The 13,292-nt window shown below is 40.3% G+C and overlaps 1 protein-coding gene across 3 annotated transcripts in view; it reads right to left on the bottom strand.

Moving 5' to 3' along the window:
* Nucleotides 1-7,504: 7,504 nt before the first annotated feature.
* lpin1a (lipin 1a) overlaps nt 7,505-13,292 on the bottom strand; it is a 45,306-nt gene continuing 39,518 nt past the window's right edge. For all 3 annotated transcript variants that reach the window (XM_088334778.1, XM_088334780.1, XM_088334779.1), the window contains 2 exons: nt 12,764-12,867; nt 7,505-12,694 (listed from right to left, as the gene is read on the bottom strand). In XM_088334778.1, coding sequence (XP_088190904.1) covers nt 12,523-12,694; nt 12,764-12,867 — 276 coding nt within the window. In that variant the 3' untranslated portion in view covers nt 7,505-12,522. The remainder of the gene's footprint in view (nt 12,695-12,763; nt 12,868-13,292) is intronic.

Here is a 13,292-nt window from a genome sequence, read left to right as displayed (position 1 = left end):
TATATATATATATATATTTACATTATATACTATAAAATTATGACTGTTAAACATACCGGATTATAAACTGCACCCAGTATATTTTTAAAGGAATACTTAAGCCGCAACTGACTATAGGCCGCATGTGTCCACATTGACATGAGATATCTATAAAGAAAGAGTACACAGAAAGAGTTTTAATAATATGCGGTACCCTTAACGTTCCGATGGTCTGCTGTTGGGGCCCCGGACTTTTGATAAATAAATGCTTGCATGCACGATGTCACCAGTCAATAGAATATGTCATGCCACATACTCTTGTGGTATAAAATCAACAATTTCAAAATATACATCAGTATCAGTCTGAAAAAAGATACCTGAAAACTATGAAGCCAACACGCAACTCACCATTGCGTCCCCTGGCCGACTTCAACTTCTCGAATGTCCGGGAAAAGGGCTTCGTTACATCAAGGAGAATCTATAGAATACAACCGTGTAACATATTTATTCCAAAACACATGATAATGAATCTACCTAAAACATTTACGTTTTATTCGACGTTGCTTCTTGTAATCAGTTTGTTTCACCACATTATTTCTCGTTACAAATGAACAGATTCGTAAAATGATTCCCAATAGTAGTAGTAATAGTAGTAAGCCCCCCTTTCGATTCACACATTTCCCATTATGAGGGTCTGTTCATGCTAGTTTTACATATGCGCAAAGCTCATAGTTAAATTAAACTTGCGTTTTCCTCGACACATATATTCCACCTGTCTCACCCTTACCTTTACTGCTCTGGTGCTTCTGGCGGCCATTGGACAAGATGCATAAATTAGTGGCAATATTGCATATGCCACAGGGTTGAAAGCTTTGAAAAAAGTTGCGGCTTACAGTCCTAATGTTACGGTATATATATATATATATATATATATATATATATATATATATATATGTATATATATATATGTACCGCTTATTCTTGTTAGGGTCGCGGGGGGAAAAGAGCCCATCCCAGCCATCTCCGGGCAGTGGGCAGGGGACACCCTGAACTGGTTGCCAGCCAATCGCAGATATATATATATATATATATATATATATATATATATATATATTATGAGCAGCACGGCCCTATATATATATAGCACGGCGGCACAGTGGTTAGCGCGTGTGCGGCACAGTTCTGAGGTTATGAGTTCAAATCCAGCTACCGGACTTCCTGTGCGGAGTTTGTATGTTCTCCCTGTGCTTGCGTGGGTTTCTTCCGGGCACTCCGCTTTCCTACCACATTCCAAAAAATATGCATTTCAGGCGAATTGGCCGGTCCAGATTGTCCCTAGGTGTGAATGAGCGAGTGAGTTGTCTGTCCCTGTGTGCCCTGCGACTGGCTGGCAACCAGTTCAGAGTGTCCCCTGCCCACTGCCCGGAGATAGCTGGGATGGGCTCCAGCACCCCTGTGACCCAACTGAGGATAAGTGGTACAGATAATGGATGGATGGATATACATATATATATATATATATATATATATATATATATATATATGTATCGGGTGTAATAATAATATTTTTTGAAATTCCCGCTGAAATATGTTGTATAGTTTTTGTGTAAGTGTCCTCCAATGAAGAGTCCAACAGTGCCACCTGCTGGTATGGGGTAAGGTTTGGTTTGGCTTTTGACATGTGACCAGAAGGCGGGGTTTGTTGGCAGTCTAACAGCGAGGTGTCAACGGTAAGACACGATTTCTTGGTGCTCCGAAAAAAAGTAAATTTAAACATTAAAACCACAGCTGACAAATCTTTCAACATGCACAGTAATGTGATTGATGTTGTCAAGCTGTTTGGATTTATTTTCGTTTTGTTTCTGTCGCCTTTTATGTTCGTTTTGCCGGACGTTGCATGTTGTGCTAAAAGGCTAATTCCCCTTATAGAGATCAAAGAGGTCAAAGCCAACAGAGAAGCTTACCATGTGTTGTGACTCATTCATTTGCAGGTAAATTGTACCAGTTTTTCTACTCATTATTGTTATTAATTCTATTTTCTCATATATATATATATATATATATATATATATATATATATATATATAAAAAGGATGATGTTAGTTAAAATTCAGACTAAAGAAAAATATGTTGAATTCATTGTAAATGTTAAAAAGCCACTATATGATCTCTTGTTAAAAGTATCTTGTTAAAATGGATGTAAACATGTATTGTGATGGTTGATATCCTAAAATGTATTTTATGTAAACTGAAAAGAAAGCTCTTTGATATGTTTGTTGGCAGTTTAACAGCAAGCTGTCAACGAGATCAAAGAGGTCAAAGCCAGCAGAGAAGCTTGCACTGTGTTGTGACTCATTCATTTGCAGCAACAATAATAAAAACCTCATCATCCAGTCCAGCGTGAATGTGGATCTTTGGTGGGACGGGTAAACCGCGGTTACATATACAGCTAATGAGATGAGATGAGATGAGATATATATATATATATATATATATATATATATATATATATATGAATACGCACACAAGCGATCATGTACATATAAACCATATAAAGTCACTTGCCAGTCTAGGCTAAAGTGGCCACCCACATAAATGCTCTGCCCCCTCAAATTAAATTGGATGTAATATCAAGGGCAGTCTGGTCAGCGCATATTCAATTTCATTCATATTTTGGCGGACACTAGCGAGGCCTCTCCTTCTCCCACACACTGCATACCTTTGTAACACTGTGTATCTCTCTGAGAGACAGACTTTTGGAGGTACTTAGCACTCTACCATTGATGTCTACTTGTAAAGAACAAATTAAGGTGAGATGTATAAAAGTTTGAGAGGACGACTATCAAAGATAAAATGAGAGGGAGGAATCAAAATATATTACAACTATACCCGATCTCCATTACTCATCGTCTGTTCATGAGGTTGTACAGGAAAATATATTAAAAATGTATATTGTTTAATGAAGCCACGCTGCCAAAATAATAATATGAATTAACTAATGTTATCCCGCGTTTATTGTTGTAAATTGAGACCAGAAACCCCCGCAATCTCCTTAACCTTTTACCCAATTTTTAACATGCGATCTGGTGATATTTTGTCGAAATATTCCTAATTTGTGGAGACGTCCTACCTTGGGATGACCTGACAGCAGCAATTTTGTTTGATTTTTATTATCAAGAAAACCAGCAACACTGAAACAAGGATTTGTTGCAAAAGGAACTTTTTCTGCTGTTATAAAACAAGGGTTGGCGTGCATGCATACTGTGGTATATTGAGCCTTGGGGCTAGTAGTATTACGAATGACAAGTGTTCAGTAAATGTGATTAACAGCGTGCCACGTGTGAGATCATTCACAATACACCACATGATTGGCGGCGAGGTAAATGCGGGTGTAGTGTGCAGTGAAGATGGTCAATTTCGCCAAACCGGACAAATTCAAACCTGAAAATGAACATGGACAGCTTATGTCTAGTGAGTTGCACTTTTTTTCGAGGCACATGATTTGGACCAGGAGAATAGGTAGTTACCATGCTAAGCTCTATTGGTGCTTCCACATACGGACTGTTTAGAAATTCAGTTCAGTCTCTCAAACCTAAGGACAAAACTTTCGAAGAAATTGTGGGAATTTTGCCGGATTACTATGAACCGAAGCCGCTGGTCATAGCCGAGCTATTTCGTTTTTGACCGTGTGTTCAGAAGCAAGGCAGAACAGTAGCCCAGTTTGCCACTGTACTGAAGCAGCTGGCTGGAAGATGTGATATCGGGGATCGACTGGATGAGGTTCTGCGCGATGAGGTTGTCAGTGGGATTGACAATGAAGCGTGCCAACGCAAGCTGCTTGCCACAGACGAGCTAACTTTTGCCAGAGCCCAGGAGATTGCTCTTAACAGGGAGGCAGCCCACCGTGACAAACGACAACAAAACAAGCCAACTTCTTCAGTACAAAAAGTACATGAAATACAGAATATCTCTCTTTCAGCCCAGGCACCGTGCAAAGGGAAAAACTATATGCCAAATGACGTCTTCTTCAAAACCTCCAAATGCCAAAAATGTGAAAAAGGTAGGTCACAGAGTGCATGCAGAGGTGGCCAGCCTGCCGCGAGGAAGAGAGAAAGGCAAAATAAAAACTCAGAAAGAGCTGCAAATTATATGAGAGGGGAAGAAGAGGGAGTGTTCTTTGTAAATGAAACAGACAAACGTACATGCAAAACAAAGTTTGCCGTGAAACGGAGAAGTATTGACATGGAAATTGACACTAGCACTGGAGTCGGCATAATATCTGAGAAGCTGTACAACGAGTCATTCGTGGACGTGCCACTAAGGGGAGCAACATCTCGCTTAACTGGCCAGACGATTCCAGTAAAAAGATAGTAGCCAACACGTGACCTTTGAGGATCAGGCAGCTGATTTACCTTTACTTGTAGTGGAAGGCAACGGACCTCCACTTTGTGGTAGGAACTGGCTTGCCAGCATTAAGTTGAATTGTAAAGCAATTAAAATGGTCAGTGCAAAACAGCCCCCGTGCCAAAGTAAATTCCACAGGTGTCGGCAAAATACAGTCAAGTACTCAGAGAAGAGTTGGGAACATTAGAGGAAATTAAGACGCAAATTCTGTCAAAAAAAATGCCACGCCCAGGGTTGATAAAAGCCGTCCCTTGCCATTCGCGACGAAGGCACGAGTGGAAGAAGAGCTACAGCGACTGGAAAATGAAAATGTCATCAGCCCTGCGAAGCAAAGTGAATGGACCGCTTCTCTTGTTCCTGTGGTCAAGAGAGATGGCTTGTGTGGCAATATCAAGGTGACAGTGAACCAGGCAACCAACACTGACATCTACCAACTGCCACGCATTGAAGAAGTGCTGGCAACGCTGAGCGGTGGCAAATTATTTTCAAAAAGCTGCGTCCCGATAGCAGGTAGTTGCCTTGCATGGCTGACGCTGTTATCGGTTAGTTAGTGTGTAAAAGGGAAAAGTGTGAAGCACATTGTAAAGTGCTTTGGAGAGGTCTTCATTGACTTGAAAAGCGCTATATAAATGCAGTCCATTTACATTTACTCTGGGGGCATAGATTCAACCTGGTCACAGACCATAGACCATTATTGAGCTTTTTCAGAGAACACAAAGTGCTTGGATCCAGAGGTGGGCCATTGTTCTGTCAGCATACAACTACTCAGTCGGCGAAGCATGGCAATGCTGACGGGTTGTCTCGTGTGCCATTATCTGAGACTAAGGGTGCTGGAAAAGAGACAATTTCCTGATATGTGAACACCTGGAGGGCGTGCCGCTGACTGCAAAGTGGATCGCCACGATAACAAGGACTGCCACAGAACTTTCAAAGCTGCTAAGATTCAACATGGAAGCTCACAAAAAAATCTTGAAACCGCTTGCATTGGATATGTCAGAAATATTACTTCATGAGAATTACACAGATACTGACACAAAATTACAATGATGAAAAATAATGCAATTTGAAAAAGAAGGCTGGTATATGCCCATGCTGTGTTATATGATGACGAGGCATTCGCGTGCGCGCACACACGAATAAAACAACATGACCATTAAGTGCATTCAGAAACATTCAATTTGCTTGCTAAGTGTGGATTTGCTTTGTTTGTAAATTTTGTTACGCCACTTAGAACAATGGCTTATACAAGTTTCTTTTAAAAAAGGAAATCTATAGTTTGAATGCACCTGCTCAGTAATGGGTTCAGAGGTCTGAGAAAGGAGACACCGAAACACTGAGATAACAGAAAGCATTATGAAAACCAAATAACACACAAGGCAGATCCAGGAGAAAGTTGTGGTAAAGTTCAAAGCAGGAATGGGATTCGAGAAGATTTTGCAACATTCACACATCCCCCCGAGCACTGTGGGAGCACTAATGTTAAGAATGGAGAGAGTATAATACCACTGGAAACCTAACAAGACCGGGCCATTTCCAAATATTTGGGCCAAAGAATTATAAAACTAATCAAGTCAAGTCATTTTTACTTGTATAGCCCTTAATCACAAAGAGTCTCAAAGGGCTTCACAGGTTATTACACATGAGCAGTTTAGGTTTCTCATATGCTATAGAGTAAAAGTGAGTTTCAAGCTTAGATTAAAACATTCCCACTGAGGTTGCGGATCGGATCTCAGGGGGAAGAGCAATCCAAAACACCGGTGCCCGGATGGAGAACGCTCTCGAACCAGCAGAACACTTCTTGGCTCTTGGGATCACCAGAAGACCGGCGCTCTCAGAACGAAGGCTTCGGGCCGGAACATAGGGGGAAATCAGACCTGAAAGATATGAGGGGGAAAGTCCATGTATGATTTTGTATAATAATAAGAGAACCTTGATATCACATCTTAGGCTAACAGGGAGCCATGCAGGTTAGCCAAAATTGGGGTGATGTGAGAATCAGAAAAGAAACCAAAAGGCCCATGATCACAGTGGGTTTACCCGCAGGCATACACAGCTCAGATGGGATAATCTGTGCGAAAGACTGGTTGTACTCTGCATAAATTGTCCCTTTATGGAAAAGTGACAATAAAAATGCCCTTTGTAAAAGAATACCATAAAGTGTCAAAACTAAAGAGACTTGTGGCTGTGATTGCAGCAAAAGGATGTAGTACAAAATATTAACTCAAAGCGGGCCAATATTTTTCTAACCTGCTTTTCAATTATTAATGTTTGCATAATGAATAATGTTGAATACATTTGTTTTCTTTTTGCGATTGTGTCTCACATATTGTTGATTCTTATTTTTTTTTATCTAGAAATTGTAAGCCTGGAATAAGGGAATATTTCAACAAGTTCTATGGGTGGGGTATGTGGGGGGCAATACTTTTGGTAGGCACTGTATACACAACAACAATGTCGATTATATCCATTGGCTTTCCCCGTTGAGGTTTAGTTAACAAGTAAGTGGCACAATATACTCATAACATACAAAAACACTATTTGAGATTGCAGCGAATTATAAAAACACAGGCCCGGATCAAGATTGCTGACCGGGGTCTCCGGACTTGTAGTCTGGTCACACCAGAATTTCAATGCTGCGAGATTCTGTGGTTCTGGCTGTCCCTGTCGGTAGGCTGAGGCTAGCCCCAAGATCAGCCACTGAAGGAATAAGGACTTGGTTTTCTTCAGTCTAGGAGGCCATGTCCGGATGGGAACATAACATCCCCCCCAAAGGACCTCTTTGTCCTCAAATCGTTTGCAAAAAAGGGTAACGCAACAGACCGTTTGGTGCAAGGTCAAATACTCTTTCATTTCTGACACGCTATGAAAATAATTCTTAATCATTTAAATGAGTTGATAATTTTAAAAAGGTGTTTATTGGGCAATACTTTCATTATGACTGAAGATTTTTTTCCCCTCACCTCTTGCTAAAACCGCAAGTGCTTGTGTCAACCATGTGCTTAATTCTTTTGTTTCATTCCATTTTCCTTGTCATGTGGTTAAAATGTAGTGTTAAAATCAAACTACGGGTAGTGTTTATTTGTTTGTTTATACTATTTTACATTTTAAAAACATGCACTCACACAGGAATTTGTGAACAATTTTATTACATCTTTCACAGAAAGAAATCGATCTTAAAAAGCTCACAAAAAAAACTTGAGAAGCCACTTGCGTTGCATATGTCATAAATATTACTTCATGAGAATTACACAGATGCACAGATACTGACACAAAATTACAATGATGAAAAATAATACAATTTGAAAAAGAAGACTGGTAAATGCCCATGCTACTGTGTTATATGATGACGAGGCATTCGCGCGCGCGCGCACACACAAATAAAACATGACCATTAAGTGCATTCAGAAACATTCAATTTGCTTGCCAAGTGTGGATTTGCTTCGTAAATTTTGTTACGCCACTTAAAACAATGGCTTATATAAGTTTCTTTAAAAAAAGGAAATCTATTGCTTGCCAATGACTATTAGCAATCTCATTTACAGTGCCTAGCTTAAGAACTGGTCCCTTGTTCTCTCTGCTTAGCCACCTAACAAAAGAAGTTTCCTGATGACTTCTGAGTGATCCAATGTCGATCTAAAAGACTAAGAGTGCCATGTGTGTCATTAAATTCTAGTTTGAATGCACCTGCTCAGTAATGGGTTCAGAGGTCTGAGAAAGGAGACACTGAAACACTGAGACAACAGAAAGCATTATGAAAACGACATAACACACAAGGCCGATCCAGGAGAAAGTTGTGGTAAAGTTCAAAGCAGGAATGGGATTAGAGAAGATTTTGCAACATTCACACATCCCCCAGAGCACTGTGCGAGCAATAATGTTAAGAATGGAGAGGTATACCACCGGAAACCTAACAAGACCGGGCCATTTCCAAAATATTTCCAAATATTCGGGCCAAACAAGGAGAAAACTAATCAGAAAAGAAACCAAAAGGCCCATGATCACAGTGAGTTACCCGGAGGCATACACAGCTCAGATGGGATAATTTGTGCGAAAGGTTGTACTCTGCATAAATTGTTCCTTTATGGAAAAGTGGCAATAGAAATGCCCTTTCTAAAAGAATACCATAAAAAGTCAAAACTAAAGAAACTTGTGGCTGTGATTGCAGCAAAAGGATGTAGTACAAAATATTAACTCAAAGCGGGCCAATATTTTTACTACCTGCTTTTCAATTTTTAATGTTTGCAAAATGAATAATGTTGAATACATTTGTTTTCTTTTCGCGATTGTGTCTCACATATTGTTGATTCTTAGTTTTTTTATCTAAAAATTATACGCCTGGAATATGGGAATATTTCAACAAGTTCTTGGGGTGGGGTATGTGGGGGGCAATACTTTTTGTAGGCACTGTATACACAACAATGTTGATTATAACCAGTGGCTTTCCCGGTGAGGCTTAAGTTAACAAGTAAGTGGCACAATATACTCATAACATACAAAAACACTTTTTGACATTGCAGCGAATTATAAAAACACAGGCCCGGATCAAGATTGCTGACCGGGGTCTCCGGACTTGTAGTCTGGTCACACCAGAATCTCAATGCTGCGAGAGTCTGTGGTTCTGGCTTTCCCTGTCGGTAGGCTGAGGCTGGCCCCAAGATCAGCCTCTAAAGGAAGGACTTGGTTTACTTCAGTCTAAGAGGCCATGTCCGGTGCTTGTGTCAACAAGGTGCTTAATTCTTTTGTTTGATTCAATTATCCTTACATGTGGTTAAAGTATAGTTTTAGAATCAAACTACAGGTAGTGTTTATTTCTTTGTTTATACTATTTTACATTTTAAAAGTGGACCATTTGTAGGTTTATTTTATATGACTGACATGGTTTTCCCTTTCAATTTCATTTAAAAAAATGCTGAGCTTTAGTGTTTGTTAAACTGATATAAGCAATGTGTGATCGTGGAACAAATAATACCTGTGCATTTAAGTGAGGTAGTAAACCAGTGACGTGCAGTCATCATAAAAAAAATAGTTGTATTTATTCAGTGTTTAAATTCTTTCTTATTTAACATCACATTCTTTTATAAAAAAAATAATCACTGATTTTTCACATTATTTTGTGAATATTATTAAAACAATTAGCATATAACATATTACTGTACTGAACACCTTAAGATGCAGAGTGAGGCAATTCTCTTGCTTCATGGCAGAAGGCGATGGTGACAACAAGGAGTCTGATTCGGCACACACCTCAGTCCCAAAAAAATAGAATCTGTGATAGTATTAGCAAGCTAACAGTGATTCAACCCACCAAGTTTAATTATTTTTCATTGCATGGACTTTTTTTCATATTCAGGCTTACAGTGTACAGACGCTGCCCTACTTACAAACGAGACGATCGTTGGTAAGTTGAATTAATTCCTAAGTTGCTTCAGTGCTATATTTTGGATGCTAAAGGTTTATTTAAGTACCGTATTTTCCGCACTATAAGGCGCACCTAAAAGCCTTTATTTTTTTTAAAAGCTGACAATGCGCCTTATAATACAGTGCGCCTTATTTATGGAACAAAATTAATTTGCAAAGTCGTGCAACTAACTTGCCGCCGCCGACTAGATTTTCCCCCGAACGCCAAGCAGTCCGCGGTGTATGCTGGGATTTATTTACTGGCGTTTCATTGGCTAACCAATGTGTCATTCATCATTTGAATGGATCACTATTGGCTCAAGTTATTCGGAGGTCAAGGGGAGGATCCTTTTTATCATCTACAGGCTGGCATTGGCTTGAACGGCAAAACAAAGCCTGCAATTGGCCAAAAAAGACGTGTCAATCATCAGTTGAACCGATCACTATTGGCTAAAGTTATTCGGAGGTCAAGGGGCGGATCCTTTTTTATCATTTACAGGCTGGAATTGGCTTGAACGGCAAAACAAAGCCCGCAATTGGCCGAAAAAGATGAATGTGTTAGCACGTGGTTGACGGCATACAGAAAGCATTTTTTTTTACTATTTTGTATTTGTAAATATTTTATTCTCCTGGATTTACTAAACTCACGGACATAAGAGGACCACGGCTGCACATTATAATGACTTCGGTGAGCTACTCTGGCTATGTATATTATCCCTGTATCTTGTTTTAGACTGAACTCAATGTTTGTTATAAGCGGTGCAGATAATGGATGGAATGGAGTGTCTATTTTTAAATTCAACTCAATTCCAAGTGTTTATTGTCATATATACAGTTAAGTTGCGAGCGAAAAATAAAATAGAAACTAAGGAATGGTTGGCATTTCTTGAATCCCAAGACTTTAACCTTCCCAACGATGGAACGATGCATTTAAGTGACATCGTACAGACACCGCATCCGCACGTGTTCTCGACACGTATTTGCTTCTTTGCAAGCTTTCGGAATGTTAAGGGGGTCATAAGTTTGACTGAACTATCTTACTGTTTTGTCGACGTTCCCATTGTAGCGCCTTATAATCCGGTGCGTCCTATGTATGTCAAAAATAGGACCAAAAACTATTTTTTCGGGGTGCGCCCTATAACCCGGTGCGCCTTATAGTGCGGAAAATACGGTATGTTTAAGGCTTGTATAAGAAACCTGTATTGTTTAGTACTAAAACATAAACACCTCACAAAATTATATCTTCTATAGAGATAAATAAAGTTGAGTTTAACCCTGGAGTGCCATGTCTAATCATGTTGCATACAATGTTTTACAACATTGATATCGATGACAGTAAAGACAATTCAATTCAAGTAAATTCAATTTCAAATGGGACAAATCGCGTTGTGCACATGTTTGAGCATGCGCACTGGCCAACATTTATGGACACATTAATTGTATATTAAATAAAAAAAATATTCCAACAACAAATTGAAAACATGCACTCACACGGCCAAGAGGTCCTCCTCCGTAGTAAAAAGTGGCAGAAAAAAAGCGTTTTGACCATTTTCTCAACCGTATTGAGCTTTCTTATTCCACTTTCATTTCAAAAGAAACGGCTCGTCTCTTCATTACATTTTACACCAACCATATTGAATGGATGCACGAGATCTCATCTCATCTCATTAGCTGTACCGCTTATCCTTATTAGGGTCGCGGGGGGCTGGAGCCCATCCCAGCCATCTCCGGGCAGTGGGCAGGGGCCACCCTGAACTGGTTGCCAGCCAATCGCAGGGCACACGGGGACAGGCAACTCACTCGCTCAGTCACACCTAGGGGCAATTTGGACCGGCCAATTCACTTGAAATGCATGTCTTTGGAATGTGGGAGGAAACCGGAGTGCCCGGAGGAAACCCACGCAAGCACGAGGAGAACATACAAACTCCGCACAGTAAGGCCGGCAGCTGGATTTGAACCCACGCAGGAGGTTCCCATGACCTCAGAACTGTGCCGCACACGCCCTAACCACTGCGCCGCCGTGCAGCCGGATGCACAAGATATTAAATAATAAAAATGTCAACGTTCTTAGAGCGCTGTAGATAGTGTGGACATAGACAGTATTGAATGTTCACACAAGAATTAGAAAGAGGGAGTGGATGTTTTTTCTTCCGGGTGGATGCTGGGTGACCTCTCACAGCGCCACACGCCGGCAGTGGCGGAAAGAAGCACTACAGTAATGTCCTGTACTCGGAAAAAAGTTCACACAGTACAAAATCTAACTTACAGCAATGTCCGGATATTTTTCAACATCTCAAAAAAAATGTTCGGATCTTCCGTTTTATGTCGAATGGTCGTAAGTAGGGGAGCATCTGTATTCGAAAAGAAGCAGCGCATAGACTCCATTTATAAGTTAAGATAAGACAATAAAACTCTTATTTGATATTTTATGTTGCCTTCTTGCTCTGCCAATCAAATGATGAATACGAAATAGGTTCATTTTTTCCCCGAATCCGATTGTGCCTCACCAGACACGAACCTCACCGCACGTCACTGTAGTAAACGTGTATTAGTCCAATTTGTGATACATTGTCTAGTACGTATTTATGTTGTGCAACTTTTGAGGTATCCTGAAGATATGTGGAGACGTGTATTGTGAGCTTATTGGATTGCTGTTGAAAACGGCACACTGCTAAATCCCATTCTTGATCTGGATTTGTTTTTGTCCTTATATTCACTTAGTTAGGAAGCATTTAACAGTGCTCAGCTGCTCTCCAGAAGTTGTGAGTTGTCCTCTCCCCTGTCCTGCTCTCGTTCATTGGGCGGCTGCTCGTTCCAGTCATCGTCAAAAGTGTCAGAAGGCGGGAAGTCGGCTCCTTGTTTTTGGATAAGAACGGGAAAGACATGGTCCACCATCTCGCACAGGCGCCCGTAACTAAACACATTTTAAGAAAACAACCATTAATGATTGATAACCTGTGTGTTCGTTGGGTTGAAAGCTTACGAGGAGATGTTGGTTTTGGCATGTTCCTGGGTCACTTCGCCCTTTGGATTGACGGTGAAGATCCTGTTGAGTGGAACGCCCACCTCCTTGTATGAATACACATCCTGGAATCATGCAAAAGGATCAACTTAAAAAGAGTTTTTAATTGTGTGTGCCCTCTTAAGTCTAATACCGTAGAAATTTGCAAATAACTCGAATTTAGAAGTATAAAATACTGAAGTCAGGGGGTTGGCTCGAAGTCACATATTTTGTTGTGTGCCACCAGTAGCGAAACGTAGGCAGCATGTGAGAAGGAGGCCACGGCTTATAGAGGAATAGAAAACTACTGGGAAAACAATCACGTACGCACCTACAAAATTTACGGTAGAAGTGTGCTAAATTCTGATCATTTTATTTCTAAAATTATTCTTGTAATAATCATGCCTGGAGTCATGAGACATCCTCTGCCCTAGACTGCTGACCTCAAGCTAAAAGTGAAGATGGTTGCTGAAGAAACAAGCAACCTGGAATCAGCAAGAAAGTTTGGTTT

The sequence above is a fragment of the Urocampus carinirostris genome, chromosome 4 (genome assembly GCF_059441175.1).
Source record: "Urocampus carinirostris isolate Australia breed hairy pipefish chromosome 4, RoL_Ucar_1.0, whole genome shotgun sequence".
In the NCBI taxonomy this organism is placed as follows: domain Eukaryota; kingdom Metazoa; phylum Chordata; class Actinopteri; order Syngnathiformes; family Syngnathidae; genus Urocampus; species Urocampus carinirostris.
Note: the sequence above shows the minus strand (reverse complement) of the source record. Positions and strands in the feature narration are given on the sequence as shown.